The 12,830-nt window shown below is 41.4% G+C and overlaps 1 protein-coding gene across 1 annotated transcript in view; it reads right to left on the minus strand.

Moving 5' to 3' along the window:
- The window catches only part of ANKH (ANKH inorganic pyrophosphate transport regulator), a 103,697-nt gene that overhangs the window by 18,009 nt on the left and 72,858 nt on the right, over positions 1 to 12,830 (minus strand). The window contains exons 5-8 of the mRNA XM_064443402.1: positions 12,428 to 12,598; positions 11,676 to 11,810; positions 8,986 to 9,078; positions 5,078 to 5,173 (exon numbers count right to left, since the gene is read on the minus strand). Of these exons, the coding sequence (XP_064299472.1) occupies positions 5,078 to 5,173; positions 8,986 to 9,078; positions 11,676 to 11,810; positions 12,428 to 12,598 (495 nt within the window). The remainder of the gene's footprint in view (positions 1 to 5,077; positions 5,174 to 8,985; positions 9,079 to 11,675; positions 11,811 to 12,427; positions 12,599 to 12,830) is intronic.

The following is a 12,830-nucleotide window of genomic DNA, read 5'->3' on the forward strand; positions in this document are numbered from 1 at the left end:
CAATTAGTTCAGTTTAAGTGCCTGTGCCTTCACTTCAGTTGAAATTTCATGGCTTTAAAATTTTTTTTTATTTTTAAAAAAGGGATTTACAGTTTTTAGTAGTTTTTCTGTGGCTTGTAACATGTGAATCTGAACTTTGTAAGCCTTGCATGAGCCACACACTCATACATGAGTGTAAATGTGAAAGCTTACCCTCCACTCTATCTTTCAGTCTCCTTTGGGAATAGAAAGGAATGGAAAATCACAGGGCAAACTTGAACATCTGGATTTTGTTTCTTAAGTGGTGTCCGCTAATTAAACAAAAAATAGCATTCTACATAATTAGCTTCTCCCCTTAATTAGCCTGTTTATTCATGAGAAGTGCTACTTTCCCCATTTATCCGTAACTACGTGTTAATTTAAAAAAACAGCAAAGCAGCATTGAAATTCCTTTTATAATAGTACTGGTGCTGTTACACTTAAAGCTGGAAAGAGCTTTGAGCTGTTTCTAATGGAACACACACTAAAACTGAGGAGTACTGTGCAGCTCTCCTGCTGTACATTAACTTGGTGACAGACGGCTGAATGTGGCATGGTGCGCACAGCATGTCACCCTTGGCACCTTGAGCCTGTCTTATTGGTAAGGGAAAGCCTGTTGTAACATATAAAGCACTCAAGAATATGAAGATACAGCTGGCCACATGTCTTGCTGACACTTTAGTTAACAGGAACCATGCAGCTAGCAGGTGCTGGTGTTTGGAAATGTATTCCTAAAGCACTGTGGTCTGCTCCAGCTGAGGCTGCTTGAAGAGGAAGCTGAGCTGAATAGCACAGTTCACTAACTACCGCTGTAAGAACCGATTGCTCCTTCCCTGGTATAAACAAACAAATACAGACCATTCTGGGTCATTTTGAGTGCTGGTGAGCTAGAGAGCTTTCACAGTGGCCTCTGAGAAATTGCTTTCTCTAATCACCATCTTCTGTGCTCCTCATGCAGTGACCTTGCTTCAGCCACTTAGAGCGGGCTGAGCTCTTACCCCAACGGCAGCGGCTTAAACGAGGGCGCTCCCAGCTCTTGTTAAGTAACACATCACTTGCCTTCCAAGCTGACTTGGAGACATGAACAGATACCACCACTCCCAGTCCCCTCAGAGTTAAAAGTCCCACTTTCCCTAGCGCTGCTTGCACAATTGATGGCTTGCTTTCAACTTGGGGCGCGCAACTTCACCGACTTGCGCAGGCTGTGAACACAGGCGGGTGCATCAGGGCATGGCTGTGACCGCCCCGTGGAGTGGGCAGCAGCAGGTACAGAGAAGGAGCTTGTGCCCTCCCGAAGGAGACCTCTGCTCATCACTGCCATACAGCAGGCACTGACTAACATGAAATCAGCTTGGAGAGCCTTGCAGCTCAGAGGCAGATGACCAAATGCTAATTGTGTGGCTGCCAGCAGCTAACATTAGCCAGGGAAAAGGATCTTAACTGACTGCAACTTCTGTGTCATCACAGACTTAAGGAAGAGCTCAAGTGGGAAATGGAGACAAAAGAAAGGAAAGAAAGGAAGAATGGAAGAAAAAGAAAGACAGGAAGGAAGGAAGAAACAAAAGAAAAAAGAAAAAAGAAAAGGAAAAGAAAAGAAAAGAAAAGAAAAGAAAAGAAAAGAAAAGAAAAGAAAAGAAAAGAAAAGAAAAGAAAAGAAAAGAAAAGAAAAGAAAAGAAAAGAAAAGAAAAGAAAAGAAAAGAAAAGAAAAGAAAAGAAAAGAAAAGAAAAGAAAAGAAAAGAAAAGAAAAGAAAAGAAAAGGAAAGGAAAGGAAAGGAAAAGAAAAGAGAAAAAGGTAATTTGGCAGTAGCTGTGCCCTACAGGCTGCCTTGGAAAACCCCTAAATTCTGCACTGTGGTGTCCAAGCTCAGAGACGCTGTCACTGTTCTAAGAAAAACCCTTGCTGAAGCGCAGCCTATTTGCTGTTACTCCTGCTGGGTAAGGCAGGGTTTCCTTGAGTAGCTCACTCCTTGCACAGCCTGCCCCTTTCCACACAGCTCATGAGTGAGGGAATGCTCTTCCCTGACAGAGCAAACCTTTGCTGCAATGGAGAAATGCAGTAATTTAGCACCCGGACAAATTATTTTGGGATTTCTGCACTATAGCGAGGCTAACACATCCCACAACCAAAGGGATGTGTGCTACAAATGCACCAGTTTTCTTTCTTGGGAGTCTGTATGTTCACTTAGTTTACAACTATGCAATGATCTCAGGGCTGAATTGTAGGGTCATCTAAACAGGTCTAACATTGAACCAAAATGTTAAGTTCTTCAACAGCCTTATCTGGCAATGGTAGCAAGACTAGTATTTGGAGCAGTATCTCTACTTATATAGAAAGAAGCATTTTTTTTCTGAAGTGCCTAATGGCAATGAAGTAACAAATAATGGCAAGCAGCATTATGCGTTCTCTTTAAGCTGACAGTAAATTACCAAGCATGCCTTATTTTCTAAAATCAGAACCAGTCCCTTAATTGTATCGGCAAAATTCTTCAGCTGAGCTCCTCCCCTCTGCTATATAAATCTGACATTCAGCTACATCGCCACAAAACAGAGCTGTTGGAAGGAGTCACTGCTTGCTTACAACCAAAACCACATCAACATGACTAATCACATCAGCTCTCTTACATATTGGGAGTCTAATGGCTTCTACAGCCTTGCAGCTTGTCTACAATTTTTTCACTGAGCAATACAACCAATTCCCATTTTTTGAGGAAGCAGCTTTAATACCAGGCTGGTACTTCAAGGCCATGAGACAGTACTTACAATGACTCTTGGCAGAACACGTTTACATGTTGCCCAGTCAGTCTAGGAAGGCTCAAGAGCAGCCTTTCAGATCCCATGAAGATTTAAAATAAAAACAAATTTATGATTATAACAGAACTATGCTTTTTTTTCTTTTTTTTTTACTCTGACCCAATACTGCCACTGTCAAAAAGGGTGAAGAAGTGCTTCTGCTGTAGTAGTAGGTTTACAGTACTTCTTGTGCGGGCATGTCTGTGGAAGGAGGTAGGACATTTTTCCTCTAACTCTATGAAACAGTGACTGGGAGGTTTCCCAGGGTTTCACAGTGGGAGGGTACTTTCCTGCATGGTTGTTGCTCATACTAAAAGTTTCACTGTTGTTTTTTCCAGTGGTTAATGGACTTCCTTTATCTTTCCATCTTCTGGAATCCTTCTATAGAACGTCCACTGAAAAAAGCATTCACATAGCATGTCTAAGTAATTGACTTGTTTTGATCTCTTGGTCAGCCTGGGAGCTTATTTCCCACTTTCCCTCTGAAGAACAAGCTGTTAGCAACAGTGATGCCGCTAGTCTGACTGCCATTCACTGCAGTAGAGCCCCTCCAGAACAACACAGCCATCACCGATGGCCGTGGGAACTCAGCTAAAATGGCCACCTGACCTGGCTGCAACAGAGGCAAATTTGAGGTCCAGTTCCTCAGAACCTGTGGCACATAGTAACTTGAGTCATACCGACATCTACTGAACTTGTGTGCTGAAGCATTTGCAGGCTCAGGCCCTCGAGCCAAACTGAGTCTTTAGAGCTCATGTGTCTGGTTTTCCGCTCTGTCTGTTGACAAGCAATCCTAGGAATCTGTCACAAGTAGGCAAAAATAGAAACAGCACAGGAAAAGCTATGAACCTCAAAAGTGTTTCTGGTATTTCAGTGCAGACAAATCTCTCATGATGAGCTTATGAAAGAACTGCCCTTGAAAGTACTATGGAGAACTTTTGGAAAAAAACATCCTGTAAAGTTACAAAACAAATGGCTACTGCAGTAATTAAAAATCACTCTGCAGAGGATGGTGATGGTAATTTGGGACAGTCATGATCTATCAGAACTCGAGTAAGCTGATAAATGACCAGAAGGGTTAAGAAAATAATCAGTTCAGAGAAAGCTTTGAGACCAAAATAGTATTCTCAGAACAATTTATAACGAGGAAAGCTTTCCCTTTTGTGGGTCTCTAACAACGCTGTCATTCTTCCAGGGAGGCTCCAGCTGTAGAGAACATAACCGTGGCTTGGCACAGCACACAAAAGAAAACCTCAAGGTGTGTGACGGTAGATAACATGAGAGCTGTGGAAAGTTTCCAGACAATGGCCAGTTCAGTGGCTAATTTCCTACATGCTGTAGGAAATACAAGTTAGAGCAAGAGCTGCCCCCCTCTAAGCCATGAAAAGAGCTCAGTCTTAAATCTAGGAAATTAATAGACAGAAGAGATGCCACATTGGCTCATGCAATCCCATCTTTGATAGTGGGCAGTTGTAGCTGTTTAGGGAAAAACTATATGAAACAAAGAGCACAAGAAATCTCCTAATTCATCTAGTCTAGATCGAGTTGCTTCATTTACAACTGTGAACTAGGACAGAGAGTACCGTATCCCACTTTCTCTGACTGTGACAAAGTGGTGGGGATAGTTACAAACATTGCAGACTTATGTAGTGGAAGGTTTCCTTTGATGTAAATTAGCTTTGCTTCATGCATAGGCCATGTATGACTCAGTCAAAAGGCTCTACACTAAAAAGAAGGGGAGAGAGAAAATATGTCAGCCCTCCGTTACCCAACAGCAAATTTGTGAACGTGGGGAGAAGACAGTTACAAAGCAGCCAGCTACCCCCGGAAGGTATGTGACACAGGGTAGAAAGAGAAAACCTGCCTGGGGTGTCAAAAGATTCAATCCCATCCCTCTGCACATGAGACAAATGCGTTTCTTCATTTTCCTGATGCACTGACTACCAGAAGTTTTGTTCATTAAAGAAAAAAAAGAGAAAAGAGAAAAAAGAAAAGCAGATCTCTGGTATCTCTTTGCCTGTGGAGGCTGACTTGAAATAAAAAGTAGTAAGAAGAATTAAATAGAATAACTCTAGCCTGAGTTAATGATAGCTGATTTTCTTAGTAGTCTGGTACTATGATCACACTCTCTGCTCCAGGTAAAAGCACAGACCTTCATAAGAAAAGACAACCCACCTTTCTTGAACTGCTAGTGCTTCTAGTGTTAGGTAGACGAGATAATTTTCTGGTTGAGATGAAAGCCAGAGCGTTGAACAAAAGTTTCTTACCGTTAATGACAATGCCATGCAAACAAAAGTGAACTTCTTGATGTGTGTTGCTGTGACGGTGCTGTTGGTGTTCACCAATTTATTGCTGGGGTTATTCTAGGGTGAGAGAAAGAGATAATGAGTATTAGCTTGGCTCCAGACTAGTGGGAGGATGATGCCATCAGAGTCATGTGTTGGGCCTGACGTTCTGTGCACATGCATGTCTGTCTTTGCTCGTTTGCTTTTTAACCTAGAGCTTTCTGAGTACTTTGTACCACCACTGAATATTTTTCCACTTAAACTGACAGCAACTGCTCCTATGATCACTGAGAGCTGAGTAATCTCCCTACTTTTCTAAGAAGTCCTATTTCACAAATTCAGCTTTGAAAAAGGGTGCTAGCTCTTTCTAAGGAAACTCCATCCACGTGATTTTTTTTACCTTAAAGTTTGTAGCATATTTTTGCAGGAAAAATAGGATTCCATTCCTTTTTACCACGGAGCGGTACCGAATCCATACGCCAATGCAAGCACCCTTACTGATCCAGTTAGACAAGTAGGTAATATAAACAAAGCTCCTGGAACAGCTGGCTCCGTTAATGCAGTTTAATGAACAGAACATAATTAGGACTATTAGATGTTCTAGCTTGAACATGGGCTCTGTACTCACACGGCAGCAAAGTTTTATTTAAAACAACAACAAAAGCCCTCTTCCAAACGTCTAATACAGCAAATGAAGCTGAAGATTTAAAATTGCCCTCAGGGAACACATAAAAACAAATTAAATGGTCTGTGAAAGGAGTGGATGGGATATCAAAAGCAGGGCACCACTAGGAGCCCTGTAGCAGTAGGCTGTTGGGTCATCTGTTGCATTTACCCTGGGGCTGTTTGAGATACACAAGTATGTGCCCATGCTGATAAAACCTGTACCATGAGATGTAGTACAACATCCATCCTTGATGTAACTCAGGTAGAACAGCAGTATCTGTCACACTGTCAGCCTGCTTTATTGAAATTACTTGTAAGGGAAACAGGAACTTAGGCAAACACATCTTAGGAGTGGACAAACCGAACATGAGCTCTGTGAAAGGTACACCATTTCACACACTTCTAAGTAGCTGATGGAATTTTGCAATTTAAAGCTTTTGCCCTGATCAGTGCAGTGATAGCACCTGGACAGCCCCATGCTCCTGCCTAGACATCTGCTTGGAAGTTTGGGTGCATGAAGACGCATGTAGACAACCCAGACCCTAAAGCAGAAAGCCACTCCCACATCTGACCTTTTTGGGAACAGGTTATGAAGACTCTCTGTAAACACTTTTTTTCACATATCTATTCTTATTTCTTGTGTTTCTGAATAAATATTCTGTTACGGTTATGTTTTATTTATGTGAGGATAGGCCTTGCTTAAATTGCTCACCAGTGTTTAAATGAACTCTGCTGCATAGTTCAACTTTCTAACACGGCTAAAATAACAGAGAGGAAGGAAAGCACACCCAAATCCAGTCATTCAACAGGGCTACAAAGAAAAAGGGCTCCCGTTTGTTCCCACCTCACTGCTGCTTACTCTGCCCGTGCTCTGCTCCGCCCTTTGCTCTAACTCTTGACCAGGTACTCTTTATTCCTATCTTTCTCTTGCACACTATTCAGTTCTTGGATCAAAACACTATGCAGATTATGGAGCAAAAAGAGTATCCATCTATTAATCAGCCAAATAGCATTCACAAGTCCTCTCATAGTTGGTGTTGTTGCTCTGAATCTGACAGCACAGTCCATTAAGAGTAATGGCATTATCACCATATAAAACAGCAGAGCACAGAACCAGGATACGCCTGTCTTCTTTCAGAAAATCAGTAGTAAACTTTAACCTGAGTGTAACTGCTAGGCCACGGGGTTGCTCTGGACAGAATCTCATAAAGTCTGAAGCAGGACCCTGCATCTCTCTCACAAACGTGAATAGAAGTAACAATTTCCCTTCCTGTGAAGACAAGAATCTGACTTCTCCAGTACAGCCACTGAAGAGGGGCAAATCCCACCAGTCAGTTAAGGCAATGCAGTGTTCTTCTGATGGCCATCAGCATTGCCAGCTTTCTGAGTAACTGACAAAAGAAAATAGAAGTTTGCATGCATGCAAACTGGTCAGCATCTGAAAAACACAATGGAGGCTTTACAGGGTCCGGAAATAAAAACTGCTTCCATCCGGACTCTTCTGAGAAAGCCTTAGCTTAAGGAAACAAAGCTTTTGAAAGGCACGGTGACGTGAATATTATGTGACGAAGGGCAAAGCAATTTGCACAGCAATCTAAAAACAACCCACTGTGGGTTTCTGGTTCGGTATTTATTGTCTGCAAGGTACAGTGGAGGCATTTGCACACATGGATGCCAGGATGAAATAGCCTTTAGACTGCTGCTACCTCACTTAGCACATTTTATGCCAAACTGCTCTTAAAACATGCAACTAAAATCCCCATTATATACTTTTTTGGCAGTTAGATGAACTGTACCTATCTGTGCCTTACACTAGCTTTTTCTTCCTCACATTTGTTCCACAAGAGCTGTGTGAGAAGTCTTGTAACTGAAATAAACAAACATACAAATCATGGTCTAATCCTGTCACCACTAAAGTTGTCAGCACATCTTCCACCAGCTAAATGAGACCTGAATTCAGCAGTCTTAATTGCTGTTAATTTTGCTTGTGCGTTTGATTGTGGCTTGTAACAGGCGAGGTTAGCAGCCCCTATGTTTCCTGTCCCAAACCACTTTCATCTTGCAGTTCATTGGATTTGCATCTGCAGTTCCTTTTCAGCAGCATGACCTCTGAGAAAGCCTGCATGTTGTATTTTATCTGACAGGTCAATTTAGCTGTACACAGGCGGGTTAAGAAGTTATGACTGATTTGACTTTTCTCTGTTTTGTTTTTAAATTTTCCTTAGAAATATGATGGATCATATCAAACAGGGCTTGCTTCAGTTAAGTAAGTTTGATTGGTCCCTGAGCAATCAAACATTTTCTTTCATCAGTATTTGGAACCAGAAAGTTCAGTTACTAATTGGTAAATAAAGGGAAGGAGAGGATCTAGCATTTGAATTAGGGCGTCACAGGACTTGACTGTTCTTCACACAACATATGGGCCAGTGAGTACTAGCTCTAAAACAGAGCAAAAAAAGTCTAAACAAATTAATTTTGGTTATATATCTACTCTGTGCTCAGTTCCAGGAGCAGTCCTTGCATTCTTACGTAATTACATGTATTGCCAACAAATATCTTCGTAGCCTTGGTCAGCTAAGTCAGTACTACTAAAATAACGTATGTCATCTGTGTTACTGTCAGCCTGTGAAACAACCTTTGCTAAATATTAACGGAAGCAAATGAACCCAAACCCATTTGAGAGATACCACAGGATCTGGAACAGAGACGTGAGCTTGTGCACTCACTGATGGACACTTTTTGAGAAATCACTTCATTGGCTAAGTAGCTACATCATAGTGAGTAAGTAAGGACTTATTTTAATCCTTAAAAATACAGCAGCTATCTATTAAAAAGGTAGCTTAATACCTTGTAACACATAGCTAAGGTCAAAATCATAAATCGAACAGCAGCTTGAAGCCACCAAAACCACATTAATTTCAACTAAGATTTTAAGAAAACCTTATCAGTGGGACAAGGAACAACAGGTATCAAAAGCAAAATAAAGAGAAGCAAGGCAATAGATGGTCATTAATACAGCTCTATTTAATCTGTGGTTGTTTATTTTTTGAAGAATCTGTTACACTTGATTATGGAGCCATGAACTAACTTTCTTCATATTTGTCTGGCAGAAATTCCTCTGACATCACTGAAGCCATCCCTAAATTACGATGTTGTAACACAGAGGACCACGTGTGTGAAACCACACAAAAGGTATTTATTACACCCCTAACATGGGCACTCACCTTGTCAAATGCAGGATATACTGCTCTGATCTCTGTCAGCCAGCCATACGGCATATGTCCCACAGGATACGTAGCTGTCAGAATTGCCACCGCCTATGAAAAGACAGGGGAACATGAACTTCAAATCTTTGAACAGGACTCTTAAACCAACATAGGGTGCCATTTGCCACCAATATCACCACATTGACCTTGACACAGTGAGAAACCAGGCAGGTGACTGGAAGCTCTTTGTTTCAGGCAGATCATCAGAGTGGCCCAGCGTTTTAAGCTTATGAAATCTTTCGTGCCATGAAGCTATGTTACTCAGCTTTGTTGTTTCACCATTGCTCTGATACTTTGGGATGATAGTTAGCTTGAGCTGGTGTGTGCCCCTTAGCCAGCCAAATACCTCCCCCCCACATTGCTCCTGAGTTATTTTACCTACAGATACCCCAGCAGCTTAATGCGTTACAGTTCACACGGTAGCTTTGGATCAGATGTCATAATTTTAATTTATATACATTATACTTGGTTAATCATACGTAAAACAGTTTTAAGTACGACAGACAGACTACAAAACAGTAGGCCTCAGTGGCTGACTGACTTCGGACATCAAACTGATGCCTCTGGGGCAGGAGGCACGAGACAAATATACCCTTCTCCCCTCTTCAACGCTCATCAACTAAAACCACTTAAATTCAGATTAATTTTACATCTGGCAATGGCAGCGTTAAGAATGACCTTTTTTTAACTATGGTTTCACTCCTAAACTTTTGATATACATTTTCTTGGCTATCTGAGCCCATTTTCCCACTATAAATGTATTTGCTGTCCTTGCTTGGTTAAAAGATCTATACAAACACAGGACCATGTAGCAAGCCAATTTGTTCCCTGCCCTATTTAAAAAGAGGGGGGCAAGTAGTGATAGCCACAGAGAGGAAGAGAGCGGATAGATTCTTCCCTGCTAATAATAGCTTTAATAATGTTTAATGTACCTTGAAAAAGTAATTGGTTCAAAGAAAACAAATTGGAATTTTAAGACAGCACCCTTTTTAATTGTACCCCCCCCACTCCCCATTATTGTATTTTCAGCAGAATTTCCATCTGTATGAAACCTAACTAGGTTAAATCAAATCAGGAATATAGAAGATATTTTGCTTATTTTCACGATGAAGTCCAAAAAGGTTGCAAAGACACAGTAACTCTTAAAGAAAACAATATTTCACTGCCACATTTTGTATGCTAGATCCCACTTTTCTTCCGGTATTTCTTCTCAACTGGTGGGATCCCAAAATATGTGCATGAAAGCTTTCCTAAATGTCTCGAACCCGTATTTGACAGATGAAAAAGTCCCCATCAAAGCCAATGCCAAAAAAGGTACCCCAATCACCATAACTGTGCTGGCACTCCAAACAGAAGTAGTGGGAGTTGGTCAATGCAAGTGGACTTGCTGTCCTCATGAAGATGCTACAGCCTAGCCCATCACAGGGACATGCTGTCCACACTGAAACTTGCTGATATTGAACAGGGGACCTATAAAACTCCTATCTATACTGATGCTCTAGACACTGGTTCTCTGTGTTGCCAGCACCTCCCTTTTCAGAGCCAATTATTTCAGAAATCAGAGAAAGCTGAAATGTGACTATTACTCTTAGTGTAAAAAGGCCAGCAAACCGCCAGCTATGACATGTATTTGGAGTCATCCTAATAGCAACAAAATGCAATTAGCTAGCCATGAAAGTTACGCATCTAAAATCAAAAGTCACCAAGTAATGCAAAACTGATCTCTGCTAACCCACTCTGGCTCCCTTTGTACTGAGACTGCTATAACACATAAACTGATCCCTGATTTACACATGTGAAGGCATTCCGTTTCCTAAATTCTCTCTCCACAGATGTTCATTTGCAGTCATTGGCAGCTCCCGAGAAAGTGAAATACACAGTATCATGTATGACAAATCAGCAGTGCTGAAAGAACATTTTTTAGGCATCAGCTGATTGAATTTTCCTTTCCATTTAGTATCTTACAGCTTTGTTTTTTCTATAGAAAAAACATGAGAAATCTGCTAATGCCTACATGGATCTAGACATCCTCCCACCAAAACTGGCAGCAAAGGTGCCCCAGACTTCTTCACAGAATAGGTATACTTATGGTGAGCACTGGTGAAGGCTGTGCATTACCATCAGAAGTCCAGCTCCCATCAGCTGTAGGAGACTATTGGAGTAATCTCAAATTCCTCAAGAGAAACAGGGTGCATTTCACATCCCAACCAGGACACAGATTTTTTTTTATGTGCCTCCTTACATCTCTACACTATTCTGTGTGCTCCACTGACCGCTAACAGTAGTTTCACATCAGTTTGCACAGCCATAAATATACATGACAGGAAAGAGTGGAACATGGGATTCTGATGGCTGTCCTAGGATCTCTGGGATCTGAATGCTCCAGAGAATATGTGCCTATATGTAGAGCAAGAAAACCTGGGTGCAGGAGCTGTTTAGTGAAAAAATTCTACTGGTCTTGTTGAAGGTGAGGTCCCACTAGGCCTGGCAGAAACGCTTATGTAAGAGTTCAAGTAGTCTTCTTGTCAAGGATAAAGAGAGCACTAAACTGAAATGTACTTAAGACAATTTTTTTCTTGTCAGCACGGCTGAGAAGGGAAACACAGAGGCAAGTCCATGTAAATGATCATTTGCACTGACTTTCTTACCTCTGTGGCTGCAGAACTGCCACCCAGGTCCCGGGAGACAAAAAGGTTGACAATGGGCCTACTTATTCGCTGAGTAGCCAAAATTAATGCCAAAGGCCACCAGAAACTCAGCATCTTCCTTATTGTAGCCTCTCCCTGCAACACATAGGAAAAAATAATAAAAAAAAGAAGTTTCTTTGGAAAAAAACATGCAGAACTGAACCAAAAGCACAGAGAAAGGATTTTTGCTTTTCCCACCCATTGCCAGTTTGGTACATTCATTTCAATAGTTTTCAATATGAGGACCCTAAAATTCTTTTATTCATGTTAGTAATACTGATTCAAAAGAAGCTGTGTCATGGATCTCAATAAATAATGCATAAATTATCTATCTGCATAATTTGTGCTGGCTACCAGACAAAGATATGATAAAACCAATATGACATTCGAGGAAAAAGAGGAATTTTGAGACCTGAGACCTTCTTCCCTGTGAAATAAGGTGTCTACTTAGTTCATGCTGTACTGTCTTACAGCTCAGTACAGAGCTCAGTACAGAGGTGCTCAGCAGACGGCACATCCATACCACAGGAAGCATTGCTTCATGTGCACTGTTGCTGGAATAGTTTCTACCATGCCTCTTTAAGTGAAAATGTTTTTTCCTGCAGGATGGAGAGAGAGGGCCCTTCATGCACAGCAGTTTAATACAGTATTATAACACAAAAAGCAAGTTTAAAATTACTGAATCTGGAAAAGTGCAAAATATTAAGACATACTCCCATTTCAGGCCCACTTCTGTCAGGAATGACATCATGTATATTCCTGTAGTATCCGAGGCATAACGTGGTACATCGGACAAGTGCTCCCATATATAAGGACAAGATTGGGATCAAGAGGGGCTCCCTGCACTCCAAGTGACTGTGAAGCAAAATGGCTACAAAAACAACCTGCAGGGCAAACAAAGAAATGATTAGCAATTCGTCTGTGTGTTTCTTTAAGGCCAGCCTATCTCCTGTCTTACTCCAAGCTAGTCCATCTGAACCAACAACCATGTGTGACAACAGTATCTATCCGACTTCCAGCTTGTGGCATTTGCAAGTTTAGTCAGGACCCTCCCTGCATTTGGTCATACAAATGAGAAGAGCAAGAGTTAACATCATACAGAAGCTCTATGCAATA

The sequence above is a fragment of the Phalacrocorax carbo genome, chromosome 2 (assembly GCF_963921805.1).
Source record: "Phalacrocorax carbo chromosome 2, bPhaCar2.1, whole genome shotgun sequence".
In the NCBI taxonomy this organism is placed as follows: domain Eukaryota; kingdom Metazoa; phylum Chordata; class Aves; order Suliformes; family Phalacrocoracidae; genus Phalacrocorax; species Phalacrocorax carbo.